We start from the raw sequence: 19011 nt of genomic DNA on the forward strand, positions 1-19011 counted from the left end.
ACGCACTTGTTCCACCGCTGGAGGCTGCTTGGCCAACCATTGTTGGTAGAGTTCAGCTTCCCACTTGAGTAGCGTCTTGTCTCGTGCGGCAGCGTATGCGAGTATCTGCCACTCCTTGTACTTTGCGGAATCTAGCCGCACGTAGCCTTCAGTCTTCGGCAACGACCCAATCGGAACCCAGACTATCACCGGGAAGTGTACCGGACAACTCGCCAGCCTATCCGTGGCGTTGGTAAGTCGAATCCTGACCGGACGTCCCTTGTAGAACCTGGTGACAGTCGGGATGAACGTCTCAGTTCGGCGGATCCACGGCACGTGAGTCGTCGGCTCGGGTTGTCGCCGCTGTAGTTTGTCCCATTCATGGCCCGGTATTTGCATTGGTTTCGTCGGACCGTACGCGACGTGGCTTCCTTCGGCCTCGTCCATCATGTTTTGAGTCTTGATCAGCGGGATCATTACCTCGTCGGGAAGCTTGGCCGTTGCGTTTAGGAGGTCCAGTCGGATACCGGCCGGGATCATAAAGTCGGTGCCAAGCACCACTTCTACCCCAGCGCAGTGATCCATTATCCAGACTTCAAAAACATAAACGCGCTCCCATTCAAGGGTGACTCTCACTTTCGCTCGGCGAGTCGTCATCATCTTGCCCTTGGTGATGCGTTGTACATCCATGCAACGTCCATGCCCCACTACTTCGCGGAGTTTCAGTCGCTTGGCAATTTTCTCCGAGATGACACTGACGTTTGCCCCAGTGTCCAGCAATATCCTCGTGCGCGAGTCGTTCACGGCTCCGTTCACCAGTGTCCGCATCCTTACGCGGTTGTCAAATTTCTGCGCCGACCACCATCCCATCCGTTCTCCAGCTAAGAGTCGCACTTCTGGAACGAGTCGTCGGCGCGAGTCTTCTTGTATTGCGCTTGTCAGCCAGTCTTCGGCGGTATCTCCCACCTCTTCGTTATCGTCTTCTTCACACCATACACCTCCACCGAGGCAATCGCCTCTCTCCTTTTCCAATTCCGTCGTTTTCATGTCGTTGTCTTGTTCAGTCTTCGTCCATTCGCACTCGCCCACAAATGCAAAGATGCACTCGGCTTCAATTGCGGGCTCGGCTAACTGTGGCAGCCCGATTGGGACCAACCCAGTCGTAGTTGGCGGACTGCCTAGTTTAAATGCTCCGAAAACAGGAGTTCTTGGAGCTCGGGTGTGAGGTCTTTCTTGTCCACCTTGGCCTTGATGATCTTGGTGATTTCTTGGAACACTTCACATTTTCCAGCGTCGTGCACTTGTTTGCACAGCTTGCACCGACGTCGGCAGTAGTGCGCCGAGTGATAAATGCCCCCGCAGGCTGCGCACGGCCCATACTGGCGAGGTTTCTCGTCGCGGTAACCGCGGTTCTGGAGCCGATTGTCCCGGCCTTGGCTGCGCCCCGCTGAGTCACCCCAGGGTTGTCGGTTGGCGGACCGGGCGTACGTGCCTTCGGCGGCAACTCGTCGTTCGTTGTCATTGGCTGCCGCAAGGTAGTGGTCGCTTCCGTCTGACGAATAGCTATCACCCCAGTCTTCGCCTCAACGTTGTGAGTCGTCGCTGCCGTGTTCACTTCCATCTTCGCTGTTGCTGTCGCCATCATATCTGTGGCGTTGTTGCTGCAGCTCGCTCCGTGTGTCCCGCGTGTCCCGTCCATGAAGTTCGGCGACGATGTCGGCGACAGATGCTTCAGCTAAGCTCACGCGAGGCATATTGCGTGAGTCGTCGCGACGACGCTCATAATCTCATTCGCGTCGGTCGCGACGGTTGTAAGCATCCCGCGAGTCGTCGCGGCGGCGGTCATCACGTCGGCGAGCGTCTTCCGAGCGCTCGTGGCGGCGCGAGTCATCGCGACGTCTGTCATCACGTCGTCGGGAGGCATCCCGAGCTCGAGAGTGAGGCAGCGACGACTCGCGGGACGAATTGCGCTCGTCAATCTTCAATATCTCTTGGATCATCTCTTCCAACTCATGTATGTCTGAGATGCGCAGGTGGCACAGGCGCCGTTCGAGTTCTCGGTCGCCGCAAGTCTCGAGGAACCGCTTGACGTGGTCGCGTGCTTTGCGGCCATTGCTCTCAAACCGAATCCCGGCGTTCCTGGCATAGCCATTGAGCCGGTTTAGGTAGTCGCAAACATGTTCCTTGTCTTCGCGCTTGGCTGAGTAGTAGCGAGTCTCTGCTGACTGGCTGAACTGGGAGCAATAGTATTTGATGAAAGCTTCGCTTAAGAGGCTCCACGTCCGCTTGGGCTTCTTGGGCAGTTGTCGGTACCAATGTAGAGCACCGTCTCGAAGACTCAGCTCGAAAGGCATGCACCATTCGTTGGGCGATGCTCGCGTCCCTTTCATCTCGTAGACAAAGGCGCGAAGCCATTGCATCGAGTTCTCGCTCTTGTTCCTGGTGCCCGAGAACGCCTTGATCTGCCCCAGTGGGCGATGCGCTGCCACCTCGATCCTCGGAGTTGCGTTAAGCAACTCGGATTCGGTCACCTCACGGATTTGGCGCAGGTATTCGCCCATCTGCGCTCCTCCATCGCCGGTAAAGTCCGCTTCTTCGTCCGACGAGTCGTCGGTGGGCCCGCTGCGGCGGATCCTGCTCCGCCCTGAGCTGCTTTTCGTGCCCCTGGCCGATTTTGACTCATCGGTGGTGCGCCCAGCGCGGTCTGAGTAGCCCGTAGTTGGTGGAGTCACCATGTGGGAGTCTTGAAAGTACGGGGATCGCTCTCCTGACGCGCTAAACACCCCTCCGGTGGGTTTTCGGCTGGCGTTTTCGCGGATTGCCCTCTTCGGAGTCGTCGGCAGCGGCACGCTAGCCGGGTCGACCACTTCGCGAGCCGCACGAGTCTTCCGCGAGTCGTCCAGAGTGAACGAGTTCACGCCGAAGGCTGTGCGGAGTCGTTTCTTCCATTTCCAGAGCTCCGCGCCCGCTTCGGCCGGCACCCAACACTCCAGAGTCGACGGCGAGGGGTGCTCCAGAGGCCGAAGCCCCAATGCTTTCAGAAATCGTTCGGTTTCCTTCACCACTTGTTCGATTGTTACGGAACTCACTGGGCGAGCCAACTCGTGACACAAATCTGCCCAAACCGCTTGGCGAGTCATCGTTGGCTCGAATAGCTCGCCCCAGTCGCTCTTCTTCATCTCTTCGTAAAGTCGACCGAGAACCTTGTTGGCCGCCGGCGTGTCACCGTTGAGTGGAGGCCGGTTACCGGAGGTTTGCTCGGTCACTTGAGTCGTCAGGACCGGTGACCTCGAGTCGTCGGCGGCGTCTTCAAAGTCTTCCAAGTCTTCCAAGTCGTCATACGCTGGCCCTGGGCCATCCACATCATCCAGTTCATCCGCGAGGTTGCGCGTCACGGAGCGCGTGTCATCGTCACGCTCAACCGCGAGGTTTCGCGACAACGAACGCGTGCCCGCGCTGCGTCCCACAAACAGCACTGCATCTTCCGGAGTTTCGGGTGTCACCACCGCTGGCGCAGGCGCCTTCTCCTCCAGGTAATCGTCGTAGTCTTCATCCTTGGCGTCGGATCCAGTCATCGAGTCGTCGAAGCTGACGGTCCGCTCAGCAATCGGGTCGAGGTGCGGAGTGATCAGGGCCGCAGTCGAGTCGTCGCCACGCGTTCCGCCAGTCTTCATTGGAGTTGCTGGTACCGCTGAACGTGATCCTTTCGCCATTTTCTTCTTTCTTCGTTTTTTTCTTCTTTCTTCGTTTTTTTTCTTCTTTTGCTTGTTCTTGTTCTTCTTCTTGGTTGCTCGTAAAGTCGATCGACCTGCAGTAGCACGAAACACAGAAGGTCACACCAATCCCGGGTCGCGGCACCAGTTGTCGTGTAGGAACACGCGCTAAATTATATATGGCACACTTTCCCCACCAACAACACCCACCGAGTCACCGAAGACTCAATGGGCTTGTTAGGGTTAGAACCTGAAGGCCCAGGAACTTTCCCTTGCACCGGGTTGATGTTTCCCCCGTGTACCGAGCTTCCGCTAGTCGACCGACGGAAGACTCAGCGTCACTAGCCACGAGCAAAGGCTAGCGCGCTCTCACACACAAAATATACCTCGCAGGCCCTCAGAAGGAAGGGTCCTGGCCTTTTACGGCGTGATACGAGGGTGCCGGAGCTATACTCCGGCGGGAAAAATAAATGGAGTGCGCTCTCGCTCCTCCAGTTCCTGGCGACGACTCGTCGCTACCAATACACCGGCCACTAACTCTTGGCCATGCCAGGGATGAACACACGCTACACTAGTAGATGTGCCCACCGACAGTCATAATCCTACCTACCAGGCTTACCTTGAGCTGCAGGTCGTTCACTGCAGGCACTGGTGTCGCCCTTGCGTGGTTGGGAGGAAAAGCTGTTCTGTTATTGTTGCCCGAAGGCTTATCTTGTCTTCTCTTAAGTTTCCTATCAATCAATACAAATATCAAGTATAAACGCGTCCGTTTTGGACCGCCAGTTGTAACTCACGACTCTTCGGCGCTTTCTCTGCGACGTGGCGGCATTACCGACGACTCAAACGGCCGCTGAAACGCCACCGACGACTCGGGACAGGCGCCGATGACTCATAAGTTCGGATCTTGCCAGTAGGTTCTCCCCGCACTTAGCGAGCTGCAACCGCCCGCTCTTGGCCTCGGTGGCGGGAATCCAAGCACCTTCATCGAAGACTTGGTGGAGTAGTCGAGTCCGGTACGGGCGAGTCGGGAGTGGCTGGTGTAGCCATGTCCAGCAGAGGCGAGCTTGGAGCGGCTGGTGTAGCCATGTCCAGCGGAGGCGAGTTCGGGGTGACGAGTGTAGCCATGCCCCCTCCCGGAGTGCATGGGGCACTTGGAGCAACTCCGCCTTGGCCGCTAGTGTCCACAACCTTGTGGTATCGGGAAATGAAGCCGAAGCCAAAACCCAAAGGCGGGACGAGGGACGAAGAAGACTCCCAAAGGCGGGATGAGGGACGAAGAAGACTCCCTCGTCCCGCCTTTGGGTTTTGGCTTCGGCTTCATTTCCCGATACCACAAGGTTGTGGACACTGGCGGCCAAGGCGGAGTTGCTCCAAGTGCCCCATGCACTCCGGGAGGGGGCATGGCTACACTCGCCATCCCGAACTCGCCTCCGCTGGACATGGCTACACCAGCCACTCCCGACTCGCCCGTACCGGACTCGACTACTCCACCAAGTCTTCGATGAAGTGCTTGGATTCCCGCCACCGAGGCCAAGAGCTTCCTGATTCAAGTCACAGGGGTCTACCTCTTCGTCTTCACGGATGAAACCGGTGTTGAACCCCCGATCGGACGCCATCACAAGCGCCATCTCGACAATGATGAAGCCAACCGCCACCGCAAGCATCCACGCGGCGACGAACAAAACAACACAAGCAACATGGCACCAGCACACGACTAAGTTTTGGCAAAAAGGATCAAGGCACTTCGATCAAGTGTCTTCACGTCAAGCCCGACTTATCATCGGAAGTACTTCGGCAACTCGACCATGAGTAATTAGTTTATAAATAGGTGGGCTAGCAGTGCACATTGCACACTCAAACTCCTAAGTGTAATGTAATTTGTTGATCTATTACAACCTCGACCTCTAGTGCTGACGAGAGCCAGAATCCCTCGTAGACGCTACCTCGCCCTGCCTGTGCCCCCCCCCCCCCCGCTTGCCGTTGTTGCCCGCATGCGGAGGCTGCTCGCGCGGCGGCGAGCAGTCGAACCGAAGTTCACAAGTGCTGACCAAAAATGTACTACCCAGAACGTAATTCACTACGCACAAAGTTGTATAAATGCCAAACAGTTTCTTCCGGATCCAGAAAGATCTATGCCGCGAGCCTGTTTGGAAAAAGACTCGTCGAGTTAATTTCGGGGATGGGTTATTCCCGGCCTAATTTCGGATTTCGGATTTTCGGGAATATAGATTTCGAGTTTCGAAACCGAGCAATTTGCTAATTCCTAATTTCGGTCACCTGATGCGGTTTGTCCGACTATCGATTTTCAAAGCCGAGCCATTTTCCCATAGAATAATTTCGGTGCTAATTTCTGAAGATTCGATTCGACGAGGTATCGATTCTTGCAGGGGTTGTTTCCGGCCTAATTTCGGGCGCCGGTATCGTGTACTGATTTATGGAGAATCCTCTCCTGGCAAACGTCAAAATGCTGGAGCCGCTGCGGCTGGCGCTGCACGTGGGCGCGGCGCTGCTGCTGAGCGCGCGCTGCTCGCAGCTGGGGGCGGCGCTGCACCCGTTCCAGCGCGCTGTCGCCAACGACTGGGTGCGCTTGCTGTTCTACGTGGATGCCAGCAGATCGGGCGGGGCGGCGGTGGTCACGCTGCCGCACTTCCTGCTCGAGGTGGAGGAGGAGATCGCGGCCAACGTGGACGACGAGTTCTTCAGCGGGGGCTTCGCGGCGCGGGCGTCGGCCATGCCCGTGGGGCGCTCTTCACCATCAACGAGACGCGCGAGCACCTGCACGGCGCGGCGGCCAACTACTTCCGACTGGCGGACGTGGCGCTGGACTCGTACCTGGTGTTCGGCAACGACTCGGAGCTGCTGCTGCCGCCCCGTTGCTCACAGTGCGGGCCGACGTGGGGGGAGGAGACGTGGGACAAGGAGTACAAAATCACGAACGCCTCAGCCAGCGAGCAGTGGCCGGTGCCGCTGCGGATGGGCGAATCGGCTGCGCGACAGCCGGAGACGCGCGAGTTCTTCGACAGGTTGGACGCCATGGAGCTCAAGCTGGTGGTAGGCATGAAGAGGAAGGAGCGGCAGGGCGGAACAGAGGTTGCTGGCTCCGAGAAGCTCTACGAGTGGACGGTGGTGATGCGCTACGACTTGCTGAACCAAGGCCACTTGGAAGTGACGATGAACTATGACCTCGTTCACGTGCCGCTGCTTGCGGGCAAGCGGGCGGCGAGTGAAGGGGAGAGGATATGCCGCCGGTGCTGGTGGACACGAGCGTGACGTTACACTGGGTCACGCTAATGGTGATTTGTATGTACCAGGTGAGAATACTGCGGCGTGCTCACTGCAGCCTCAGCGTAGCTAACACCTTGCTTCTGCATGTTCATCTACAGATAGTCGAGTTCTCTCTGAAATGGGCTGCTGTGAAGTCGATAGCCGCCCGGCAGGCGCTTGGTCATGCACCCTGCTTTGACAGACACCTCCTTGCACTCGTCTGGCGCAAGGGCGCTGCCAAAGACTTCTGGTTCTGGTTCGTTCTGGCTGTTAATTTCGTGACTGTGGTGTGCCTACTAGCGACGTGGCGCCACGCCTACAGACTTTCGCTGGACGACGCGCTATGCTTTACGTTCGCGTCTTGTTGTGCGCTGCAGTGGGGCAGCCTCGTGCGGTATCTGCAAGTGAATACGCGGTTCCACATCCTCGGCTTGACTCTGCGGCGCGGCTTACCGCGTGTGATGCAGTTCCTGGCTGGCGTTCTTCCTATCTTTGTGGGATTCGTGCTGTTCGGAACAGTGATGTTCGGCGCCAAAGTACCTCGATTCCAGAGCGCGAGTGCTACAGCCACCACGCTGTTTTCTGTCGCAAACGGTGACGAGATCCACGACACGTTCAACGACGTCGCGTACACGCCGTGGATCGGCCAAATCTACGTCTACAGTTACATGATCCTGTTCAGCTACGTCGTGCTGATGGTGTGCATCGGTATAATCGAGGACGCTTTTTTCTCGGCTGTGTTCCCAGCGTCGTGGCCCACGCTCGACAGGTCGCAGGACGAGGTGCAGCAGAATCCGGCAGCAGGGCGGCACCTCCACTAGGAGATGCACTAAATGGATGCACTGTGCGTGCCACAACTATTATAACCTTCTAGTGGATTGGAGCTTTCTTCAGAAACAGCACGTCTACTATAGCACGTGAAGCGAATTAAATGTGGCGATGCGCAACGTGTTGTGACGGCTAAGTACTTGAAAGTGCTCTTGCACTACTTGTGCCTAGTGTATCGGGGAATCGAAGACAGCCAGCACGAGCTTGCCGTAGTCGCCGCTAACCTCGCCCTGGATTCGGTCGCGCAGCTCCTTGCCGTACGCCTTCTTGTACGCGGGTCGGATGTCGTGCTGCACCAGGTGGTAGCGCACGAGCGCCGCGCTCAGCCCGTTCTCGTCCGTGCCGAAGCCCTTCATCGTGCTCTCGAAGAGCTCCGAGAGCAGCACGAGCGGATCCAGCACCATGCGCACCAGGAACAGCAGCGCGTCCTCGGCGTCCCCGCTGAACTCCTTCTTGACGGCGTGGGCGATGTCGTGCTTGTGCTTCTTGACGTAGGCGGCGTTGACGGCGCGCAGGTGCTGGGGCGGGCTGGTGACCAGGATGTTGATGAACTCGTGCTCCTTGGTGCCCATGCGGCCTTCCCCGGCCTTATAGAGCGCGTCGGCGTCGGCTTCGGCCTTCTGCGGGGTGTGGAAGTCCGGGCTGAACGGTTCCAGAGGCGCCTGCAGCGAGGCCAGCACGGCCTTCTTCAGGTCGCCGCTGAGCTCGCTGTCCATGACGGAGCCCAGGTCCTTGCCGTACTTGTCGTAGTACGTCTTCTTGAGGATGTTGATCTCCACGTTGGTGCGGCCCATGACGATGGGGTAGATGAGCTTCTCCTTGGTGCCCAGGCCCTTGGTGGCCCTGCGCAGGATGGCGGCCTCCGCCTCGGGCAGCGGCCGCGCGATGAGCTGCAGCAGGTGGCCGAAGTCGCCCGACGTCTCGGACTTGAGCAGCTTCTTGAGGTCCTTGCCGAAGAGCTCCTTGTAGCGCACCGAAATGAGGTAGCGCTGGTCCGCCGACTTGGTGCCCAGGGCGGCGATGAGGCCCTTCTCGTCCGTGCCGAGGCCCTTGCAGGCGTCGTGGATGGCCTGGCACGCGTGGTCGATCTCGGGCGCGAAGTTGAGGTTGGCGCCGTTGTACACAGCGTGGTTGGCGGGCGGGTACAGGTTCAGCATGGCGTGGGCTTAAGAGTTCGGGGGAGGTCTGCGCTCAATGGAGGGAGTTCGGGAGTGACCACCGGGCGGTCGACGAAAGTTGCCTTTTTGCCAGTCAAAGATACTTCTGGAGAAAAATGATATATACCGCGCGATAGCGATTGGCTGCTCGGATTCACCCACTTCTGCGACACTCCAACGCGAGATTTCGAATCCAGGCCTGGATAATACAAATCGCTCCGAGCAGTACAATATAAAGGAAATCGCAGTCAATTTCGCAGCTTTCTCGCCAGGTGTAATCGATGTACTCTTCCGTCCTACGAGCACGATTCTTTCACACCTGAGAACTGCGACCCCCCCCCGGGCCGCTCGGTCCGGGTGTGTTGGTCTTATTTAGCTAAGAAAGATGATCGATGCTCTACGAGCGGACACGGAATACTAGTACTCAGTCTATATTGGCTTAGACTTAATGACTGTGCTGTATCTCATCAACAACTAAAACTTGAGTCTAGTGCTGGTGATAAAGACATATTCAGGCTTATGCCGATAGCGAATCCGTTTGAAGATGCTTGACGTAGTTTCCCAGCACTGCTCTCTATGTCCTGCGAGTACTTCTTCCCCAACAGATGCCTGCATGAATTGATTTCCATTCGCGAAAACGCCGACCGTTTCGAGCTCTACCAATCTAGTTTGCTGGTCTGTGCCGTTCGCAGGTGCTATGGCTATATAGCAAAGATATAGGCAAATTTATCCTAAAGCAAACTAAGAAGTGGAACATGAGTTAAAGTAAAACGAAGCTATGATAAATGGTATTGCGCGCCAAAAAAATCGATGCAATTGAGAATTTGGAATTCTGTATTGATGTAGTCGGGCATTTCCGCCAGATCATTTTTATCAACCTCTGTTTGCAGTTGCGCTGATATGTTATTGCTGTAATGGGATGCTGCCCAGAGAACGCAACGCGCCTTCACTTCTGACTCCAGTGATGCAGTCATCAGTGTACAGTAAAGATTTTATGAAGGCATGTGTGTACTACAAAACTTGTTTTCTCATCAATCTACTAGGCTAGCAGCATCTCTTGGCTATACTGACGTTCACTCCCGGCAGATGAAGCTCTTGATAGTTTGCTTTGTTGACACTTGTAAACGCCGTAAAGAACGACCTAGGAGTTGGATCACTGGAGTGCTCTCGTCTCACATCACACTTAACGATGGTTCCATCCATTCCTACACGGCTAGAAGTCTGGACATTTCCACCATTTATCCACCTTTTTATTGGACCCCCCCCCCCCCCAACATACACACACGCACATGAATCTAGCCGCTGCTCAAGCCTGCACCTTGAGGTCGATGGCAGCACTGTCGCTGTCGCTGTCGCTGCCGCTGCCGCTGCCGCTGCCGCTGCCGCTCTCGCTCTCGCTCTGTTTCCTAGCCGCCTTTGTCTTCGACTTGGACGCCAGTGACGAGCTGCTGATGCTGGTAGTCGCAGGAACCATGAACAGCAGAAAGAGTGGCACAAGCTTGGCCACGCTACGGATGGTGACGGCCACAGCGAGGCCTGTGAAGTTGGTCTTGGAGATCTGCAGGTAGCTGCACAGCCACGAACCACCGTAGGAGGCCACCGACCAGGAGAAGTTGTAGATGGACATGAGCAGCGCGAACATGGTGCCTTCGATACCAGGCGGACAGATCTTGGCGCAGAGCACCAGCGACGGCATGTGCTTGAGGCGGGCAACAACGTCCGAGAGGATCTCGTCGCCGAAGATGAAGAACCGGTCGCCGATATTCAGTGATATTGTTCAGCTACGTCGTGCTGATGGTGTGCATCGGTAACCCGCCGGTGGCGTAAGCAATCTCTCGAAATGCTCGTCGCTGCACGCGAGACTCAATGAATCCAAACTTGCGCACAAAAAGACTCGGCGACTTCCTTATAGCCGACTGTGCTTGCATAACACTTAGTGCATACTTCTTAACAAGTCAATCAATCAAACTGTGTGCACTCCAAGAAATTGCTACTACTTTGACGAGCACGACTTACTCACAAACTGGTCCGAAGATCGAATGTTTTTTTTACCCTGATAATTACAGAGTCTACATAATGGCGAGTCCGTTTTAGATGAAGTCGTTCACGCAACCTTCCCGTTGTTGCGCGAATGTCGACCCAGTGGCTTTTATCTGAACCTAACTCATTATTCAGTGCTTGGCCTGATGGCGGACTTGGCGGACGTGGCGGGCGACGGCATCCGCGGACGCAGCAGCAAGAAGGCGGCGGCGGCGGACGTGGAGAGCGGCGTGGCCAGTCCCAGCGTGGCCAGCACCTGCGACGCCGACGCGGACGACGGCTGCTCCGTGTCCTCAACGGCCACGGGGGCGGAGGACGCGGAGGGGAAGAGGAAGTCGAGGCAGACGGCGCCCCCGAGCGCGCGGGCGGTGCTCCACTGGTGGCAGTCCATGCGCCTGCAGTTCGGCGACGGCCTGCTGCTGCAGATCTTCTTCGTGTACTTCACGCAGGGCATCCGCAGCACGCTCTGCTCGCTGGGCACGAGCTACTACCTGAACGAGACGCTGGCGCTGGCCCCAGCCCAGTCCGAGTCGCTGCGCGCCACGGCGGCCATCCCGTGGATCGTCAAGCCGCTGTATGGCATGCTGTCGGACAGTGTCCCCATCTGGGGCACGCGCCGCAAGTCCTACCTGCTCATCTTCAGCGCGATTTCGGCCGCCGCGTACTTCGCGCTTTCCGCGCCCGGACTCATCACGACCTACGAGGGCGCGCTCGTGGCCCTCGTGGTCGCCAGCCTCGGCATTGCCTTCTGCGACGTCGTCATCGACGGCAAGGTCGTGGAGGCCGCGCGCAGCGAGCGCGAGGACATGGCCGGCAACCTGCAGACGCTGTCGTGGATCTCGCTCTCGGTCGGCTCCGTGCTGGGCTCGATGGTCTCCGGCTACGCGCTCAACACGTTCGGCCCGCTGGGTGTGTTCTTCCTCTCGGCCGTGGGCCCCATGTGCGTGGTGCTGATTTCCATCAAGATCCCGGAGGAGCCGTACGTGCCGCAGGGAAACCTCGGGTTCTTGCGGACCGTGCAGGACCAGTGCCGAGCGTTGGCCTCCGTAGTGGTGGACCCCATTTGCTGGCGCCCCATGCTGTGGATCTTCCTGTCCAACGCGCTGCCCCCCAGTGTGGGGGAGGCCATGTTCAGCTTCAAGACCGCCGAGCTGGGCTTCTCTAAGTCCTTCCTGGGCTTCATCTCGACAGTCGGCAGCTTCACGCTGTTGGGCACCACCGCGCTCTACAACGCCTACTTCCGCGACATGCCCTTCCGCCGCATGTTCTTCCGAATCCAATTAGCGTCGGCCTGCGTGTCCTTCGCGGAATTCGTGCTGGTCTCGCGCCTGAATGTGGCATTCGGTATCGGCGACCGGTTCTTCATCTTCGGCGACGAGATCCTCTCGGACGTTGTTGCCCGCCTCAAGCACATGCCGTCGCTGGTGCTCTGCGCCAAGATCTGTCCGCCTGGTATCGAAGGCACCATGTTCGCGCTGCTCATGTCCATCTACAACTTCTCCTGGTCGGTGGCCTCCTACGGCGGTTCGTGGCTGTGCAGCTACCTGCAGATCTCCAAGACCAACTTCGCAGGCCTCGCTGTGGCCGTCACCATCCGTAGCGTGGCCAAGCTTGTGCCACTCTTTCTGCTGTTCATGGTTCCTGCGACTACCAGCATCAGCAGCTCGTCACTGGCGTCCAAGTCGAAGACAAAGGCGGCTAGGAAACAGAGCGAGAGCGGCAGCGGCAGCGGCAGCGACAGCGACAGTGCTGCCATCGACCTCAAGGTGCAGGCTTGAGCAGCGGCTAGATTCATGTGCGTGTGTGTATGTTGGGGGGGGGTCCAATAAAAAGGTGGATAAATGGTGGAAATGTCCAGACTTCTAGCCGTGTAGGAATGGATGGAACCATCGTTAAGTGTGATGTGAGACGAGAGCACTCCAGTGATCCAACTCCTAGGTCGTTCTTTACGGCGTTTACAAGTGTCAACAAAGCAAACTATCAAGAGCTTCATCTGCCGGGAGTGAACGTCAGTATAGCCAAGAGATGCTGCTAGCCTAGTAGATTGATGAGAAAACAAGTTTTGTAGTACACACATGCCTTCATAAAATCTTTACTGTACACTGATGACTGCATCACTGGAGTCAGAAGTGAAGGCGCGTTGCGTTCTCTGGGCAGCATCCCATTACAGCAATAACATATCAGCGCAACTGCAAACAGAGGTTGATAAAAATGATCTGGCGGAAATGCCCGACTACATCAATACAGAATTCCAAATTCTCAATTGCATCGATTTTTTTTGGCGCGCAATACCATTTATCATAGCTTCGTTTTACTTTAACTCATGTTCCACTTCTTAGTTTGCTTTAGGATAAATTTGCCTATATCTTTGCTATATAGCCATAGCACCTGCGAACGGCACAGACCAGCAAACTAGATTGGTAGAGCTCGAAACGGTCGGCGTTTTCGCGAATGGAAATCAATTCATGCAGGCATCTGTTGGGGAAGAAGTACTCGCAGGACATAGAGAGCAGTGCTGGGAAACTACGTCAAGCATCTTCAAACGGATTCGCTATCGGCATAAGCCTGAATATGTCTTTATCACCAGCACTAGACTCAAGTTTTAGTTGTTGATGAGATACAGCACAGTCATTAAGTCTAAGCCAATATAGACTGAGTACTAGTATTCCGTGTCCGCTCGTAGAGCATCGATCATCTTTCTTAGCTAAATAAGACCAACACACCCGGACCGAGCGGCCCGGGGGGGGGGGGGGTCGCAGTTCTCAGGTGTGAAAGAATCGTGCTCGTAGGACGGAAGAGTACATCGATTACACCTGGCGAGAAAGCTGCGAAATTGACTGCGATTTCCTTTATATTGTACTGCTCGGAGCGATTTGTATTATCCAGGCCTGGATTCGAAATCTCGCGTTGGAGTGTCGCAGAAGTGGGTGAATCCGAGCAGCCAATCGCTATCGCGCGGTATATATCATTTTCTCCAGAAGTATCTTTGACTGGCAAAAGGCAACTTTCGTCGACCGCCCGGTGGTCACTCCCGAACTCCCTCCATTGAGCGCAGACCTCCCCGAACTCTTAAGCCCACGCCATGCTGAACCTGTACCCGCCCGCCAACCACGCTGTGTACAACGGCGCCAACCTCAACTTCGCGCCCGAGATCGACCACGCGTGCCAGGCCATCCACGACGCCTGCAAGGGCCTCGGCACGGACGAGAAGGGCCTCATCGCCGCCCTGGGCACCAAGTCGGCGGACCAGCGCTACCTCATTTCGGTGCGCTACAAGGAGCTCTTCGGCAAGGACCTCAAGAAGCTGCTCAAGTCCGAGACGTCGGGCGACTTCGGCCACCTGCTGCAGCTCATCGCGCGGCCGCTGCCCGAGGCGGAGGCCGCCATCCTGCGCAGGGCCACCAAGGGCCTGGGCACCAAGGAGAAGCTCATCTACCCCATCGTCATGGGCCGCACCAACGTGGAGATCAACATCCTCAAGAAGACGTACTACGACAAGTACGGCAAGGACCTGGGCTCCGTCATGGACAGCGAGCTCAGCGGCGACCTGAAGAAGGCCGTGCTGGCCTCGCTGCAGGCGCCTCTGGAACCGTTCAGCCCGGACTTCCACACCCCGCAGAAGGCCGAAGCCGACGCCGACGCGCTCTATAAGGCCGGGGAAGGCCGCATGGGCACCAAGGAGCACGAGTTCATCAACATCCTGGTCACCAGCCCGCCCCAGCACCTGCGCGCCGTCAACGCCGCCTACGTCAAGAAGCACAAGCACGACATCGCCCACGCCGTCAAGAAGGAGTTCAGCGGGGACGCCGAGGACGCGCTGCTGTTCCTGGTGCGCATGGTGCTGGATCCGCTCGTGCTGCTCTCGGAGCTCTTCGAGAGCACGATGAAGGGCTTCGGCACGGACGAGAACGGGCTGAGCGCGGCGCTCGTGCGCTACCACCTGGTGCAGCACGACATCCGACCCGCGTACAAGAAGGCGTACGGCAAGGAGCTGCGCGACCGAATCCAGGGCGAGGTTAGCGGCGACTACGGCAAGCTCGTGCTGGCTGTCTTCGATTCCCCGATACACTAGGCACAAGTAGTGCAAGAGCACTTTCAAGTACTTAGCCGTCACAACACGTTGCGCATCGCCACATTTAATTCGCTTCACGTGCTATAGTAGACGTGCTGTTTCTGAAGAAAGCTCCAATCAACTAGAAGGTTATAATAGTTGTGGCACGCACAGTGCATCCATTTAGTGCATCTCCTAGTGGAGGTGCCGCCCTGCTGCCGGATTCTGCTGCACCTCGTCCTGCGACCTGTCGAGCGTGGGCCACGACGCTGGGAACACAGCCGAGAAAAAAGCGTCCTCGATTATACCGATGCACACCATCAGCACGACGTAGCTGAACAGGATCATGTAACTGTAGACGTAGATTTGGCCGATCCACGGCGTGTACGCGACGTCGTTGAACGTGTCGTGGATCTCGTCACCGTTTGCGACAGAAAACAGCGTGGTGGCTGTAGCACTCGCGCTCTGGAATCGAGGTACTTTGGCGCCGAACATCACTGTTCCGAACAGCACGAATCCCACAAAGATAGGAAGAACGCCAGCCAGGAACTGCATCACACGCGGTAAGCCGCGCCGCAGAGTCAAGCCGAGGATGTGGAACCGCGTATTCACTTGCAGATACCGCACGAGGCTGCCCCACTGCAGCGCACAACAAGACGCGAACGTAAAGCATAGCGCGTCGTCCAGCGAAAGTCTGTAGGCGTGGCGCCACGTCGCTAGTAGGCACACCACAGTCACGAAATTAACAGCCAGAACGAACCAGAACCAGAAGTCTTTGGCAGCGCCCTTGCGCCAGACGAGTGCAAGGAGGTGTCTGTCAAAGCAGGGTGCATGACCAAGCGCCTGCCGGGCGGCTATCGACTTCACAGCAGCCCATTTCAGAGAGAACTCGACTATCTGTAGATGAACATGCAGAAGCAAGGTGTTAGCTACGCTGAGGCTGCAGTGAGCACGCCGCAGTATTCTCACCTGGTACATACAAATCACCATTAGCGTGACCCAGTGTAACGTCACGCTCGTGTCCACCAGCACCGGCGGCATATCCTCCTCCCCTTCACTCGCCGCCCGCTTGCCCGCAAGCAGCGGCACGTGAACGAGGTCATAGTTCATCGTCACTTCCAAGTGGCCTTGGTTCAGCAAGTCGTAGCGCATCACCACCGTCCACTCGTAGAGCTTCTCGGAGCCAGCAACCTCTGTTCCGCCCTGCCGCTCCTTCCTCTTCATGCCTACCACCAGCTTGAGCTCCATGGCGTCCAACCTGTCGAAGAACTCGCGCGTCTCCGGCTGTCGCGCAGCCGATTCGCCCATCCGCAGCGGCACCGGCCACTGCTCGCTGGCTGAGGCGTTCGTGATGTTGTACTCCTTGTCCCACGTCTCCTCCCCCACGTCGGCCCGCACTGTGAGCAACGGGGGCGGCAGCAGCAGCTCCGAGTCGTTGCCGAACACCAGGTACGAGTCCAGCGCCACGTCCGCCAGTCGGAAGTAGTTGGCCGCCGCGCCGTGCAGGTGCTCGCGCGTCTCGTTGATGGTGAAGAGCGCCCCCACGGGCATGGCCGACGCCCGCGCCGCGAAGCCCCCGCTGAAGAACTCGTCGTCCACGTTGGCCGCGATCTCCTCCTCCACCTCGAGCAGGAAGTGCGGCAGCGTGACCACCGCCGCCCCGCCCGATCTGCTGGCATCCACGTAGAACAGCAAGCGCACCCAGTCGTTGGCGACAGCGCGCTGGAACGGGTGCAGCGCCGCCCCCAGCTGCGAGCAGCGCGCGCTCAGCAGCAGCGCCGCGCCCACGTGCAGCGCCAGCCGCAGCGGCTCCAGCATTTTGACGTTTGCCAGGAGAGGATTCTCCATAAATCAGTACACGATACCGGCGCCCGAAATTAGGCCGGAAACAACCCCTGCAAGAATCGATACCTCGTCGAATCGAATCTTCAGAAATTAGCACCGAAATTATTCTATGGGAAAATGGCTCGGCTTTGAAAATCGATAGTCGGACAAACCGCATCAGGTGACCGAAATTAGGAATTAGCAAATTGCTCGGTTTCGAAACTCGAAACCTATATTCCCGAAAATCAGAAATCCGAAATTAGGCCGGGAATAACCCATCCCCGAAATTAACTCGACGAGTCTTTTTCCAAACAGGCTCGCGGCATAGATCTTTCTGGATCCGGAAGAAACTGTTTGGCATTTATACAACTTTGTGCGTAGTGAATTACGTTCTGGGTAGTACATTTTTGGTCAGCACTTGTGAACTTCGGTTCGACTGCTCGCCGCCGCGCGAGCAGCCTCCGCATGCGGGCAACAACGGCAAGCGGGGGGGGGGGGGGGGGGGGCACAGGCAGGGCGACGTAGCGTCTACGAGGGATTCTGGCTCTCGTCAGCACTAGAGGTCGAGGTTGTAATAGAGCGTGGCGAGAACACTCGTGTGGGAGGATGAAAGTTCAAAGGTGAGCAGTGTTAGGACAAGGGCGGCACATGACCCATCCCGGAAAACTCCGCGGAGTATTTCCTGGGTCTGCCCTTCTCCCTCATAGTCACAACCACACACAACTTTCACTTCTTATTCTTATCGATTTCTTACTGGAATGACTAGCCTCAACGGCTTCACTTCAACTCTCTGTCCGTGTGCCACTTCACCGGTAGCGTCCACAGCAGTGCGACGCTTGCAGCATCGTCGAGCACGCCCATGTCCACGAACGAGCCAACAGTAACGTGTCAGCGGCAACTCGAGCTGGAATTATCGCTTGCAAGCGCTTCCATCGTGCCGCTTTGTGTCTGCACCAGTAGCTCGGAATCGAATGGAAGCTCGCACTGTTCGGGTAGTGCACACACACGATCAGTCGGACCAAGCGGTCCGCCTGATCGTGTTAGCTTGGCTGGACAAGCCGTGCAACGATATTGCATGAAGCATGACTTTTCAACGAAGAGCACTCTTCCTTAAAAAAAAAAGCATAACTTGACAAAGAGAGGTTCTCTTTTGTAAAACAAAGAGCCTCTATTTAGCGAGGATTGGAACAGTAAGCCGCGCCTGTGGTGCCGTGTAACATGGTCATCCAGACGCTGAAGCCCGTACTCTAATCGCAAACTCGTGTTTTGCGACGCTATCGGATATGCAAATTGCGTTGGTATGCGAGTGAAACACGAAGCTTCCAATGAAGCTTCAATGAAGCCCACGACATGCGCATACTTCGTGTTTCCTGTCTGCAAAAGCGCATTCCCAGTCTTCCGACCAAGCGGACACAAGAAGAGGGCCATAGCCCTCTTCTTGTAAATCTTTCTGGATCCGGAAGAAGCTGTTTGTCGAACTTCCGCCCTTATACAAGTTAGTGCGCAGCGCGTGAAGTTAGCGCGCAGAGCGTGAGAGCGCGGCTTTAGGAGAAAATTAGGTCAAGTTTCCGAATGTTCCCGTAAAGTTATCGAATTCGCCCTCCTAAAAAGCATGTCCTTTCCTAAAGCATGCTGTGGTGTAGTTCACACCAATATTCGGTGACAGGTATGTGATCCGACACCGACTTCCGGTGGCAGCAGCCTGGGCGAGCGAAGGCGTTGCAGATTGAGAGCGGTCATGTGTTTCACAGCAGAGAGTGTAGTGGGTCTAACTTGACTCACTACTTTTGCTTACACGTTGCGCTGCGTGTATGAGGAAGCGTAAGTACTTAATAATTACTTAGGTTAATTATATTTGAATACACAAATATAATTTAAATCAGATAAGACTCCAAGTGACTTAGATTAGGTAAAATGAGAACTGTATTGCTTGTAAATTGATCTTCCTCTAAAAATCTGCTAAAACTGTTTATCATCTATGAAAGGGGTTGGCAGCGGCTGGCTGTCAGAGCCCCGCCAATATGCACGTCTCTAATTGGTAGAAAGATGCCGCTTTCTACCAATAGGATCTTTGGGTAGGTGTGGACCACTAATTGTGGTGGCCCACTTCAATGTATCCATTGGTGTGACTTACACCAAGGTGAGGAAGTATCTA

The 19011-nt window shown here is 56.4% G+C and overlaps 7 protein-coding genes across 7 annotated transcripts; 4 read left to right on the forward strand and 3 right to left on the reverse strand.

Annotated features, from left to right (window-relative positions):
* Positions 1–6156: 6156 nt before the first annotated feature.
* On the forward strand, positions 6157–6962 carry IUM83_19663 (Mucolipidin; the record flags this gene model as incomplete). Its single annotated transcript, XM_067944725.1, has 2 exons — positions 6157–6375; positions 6456–6962. 2 exons carry the CDS (start codon positions 6157–6159, stop codon positions 6960–6962), a joined length of 726 nt encoding a protein of 241 aa, XP_067784568.1.
* A 32-nt stretch (positions 6963–6994) lies between these two features.
* IUM83_19664 (Mucolipidin) lies at positions 6995–7777 on the forward strand (the record flags this gene model as incomplete). The annotated part of the gene is made up of 2 exons (XM_067944726.1): positions 6995–7003; positions 7076–7777. 2 exons carry the CDS (start codon positions 6995–6997, stop codon positions 7775–7777), a joined length of 711 nt encoding a protein of 236 aa, XP_067784562.1.
* Positions 7778–7951: 174 nt separating this feature from the next.
* Positions 7952–8941, reverse strand: IUM83_19665 (Annexin protein; the record flags this gene model as incomplete). The annotated part of the gene is made up of 1 exon (XM_067944727.1): positions 7952–8941. The coding sequence occupies one exon, from the start codon at positions 8939–8941 to the stop codon at positions 7952–7954; it is 990 nt and encodes a 329-aa protein (XP_067784569.1).
* A 1306-nt stretch (positions 8942–10247) lies between these two features.
* Positions 10248–10709, reverse strand: IUM83_19666 (Folate-Biopterin transporter (FBT) Family; the record flags this gene model as incomplete). Its single annotated transcript, XM_067944728.1, has 1 exon — positions 10248–10709. The coding sequence occupies one exon, from the start codon at positions 10707–10709 to the stop codon at positions 10248–10250; it is 462 nt and encodes a 153-aa protein (XP_067784582.1).
* A 418-nt stretch (positions 10710–11127) lies between these two features.
* On the forward strand, positions 11128–12759 carry IUM83_19667 (Folate-Biopterin Transporter (FBT) Family; the record flags this gene model as incomplete). The annotated part of the gene is made up of 1 exon (XM_067944729.1): positions 11128–12759. The coding sequence occupies one exon, from the start codon at positions 11128–11130 to the stop codon at positions 12757–12759; it is 1632 nt and encodes a 543-aa protein (XP_067784570.1).
* Positions 12760–14063: 1304 nt separating this feature from the next.
* Positions 14064–15053, forward strand: IUM83_19668 (Annexin protein; the record flags this gene model as incomplete). The annotated part of the gene is made up of 1 exon (XM_067944730.1): positions 14064–15053. The coding sequence occupies one exon, from the start codon at positions 14064–14066 to the stop codon at positions 15051–15053; it is 990 nt and encodes a 329-aa protein (XP_067784571.1).
* A 174-nt stretch (positions 15054–15227) lies between these two features.
* IUM83_19669 (Mucolipidin) lies at positions 15228–16850 on the reverse strand (the record flags this gene model as incomplete). The annotated part of the gene is made up of 2 exons (XM_067944731.1): positions 15228–15929; positions 16002–16850. 2 exons carry the CDS (start codon positions 16848–16850, stop codon positions 15228–15230), a joined length of 1551 nt encoding a protein of 516 aa, XP_067784572.1.
* Between the last annotated feature and the right edge of the window lie 2161 nt (positions 16851–19011).

Source organism: Phytophthora cinnamomi (assembly GCF_018691715.1).
Source record: "Phytophthora cinnamomi strain GKB4 chromosome Unknown Contig89, whole genome shotgun sequence".
Taxonomy (NCBI): domain Eukaryota; phylum Oomycota; class Peronosporomycetes; order Peronosporales; family Peronosporaceae; genus Phytophthora; species Phytophthora cinnamomi.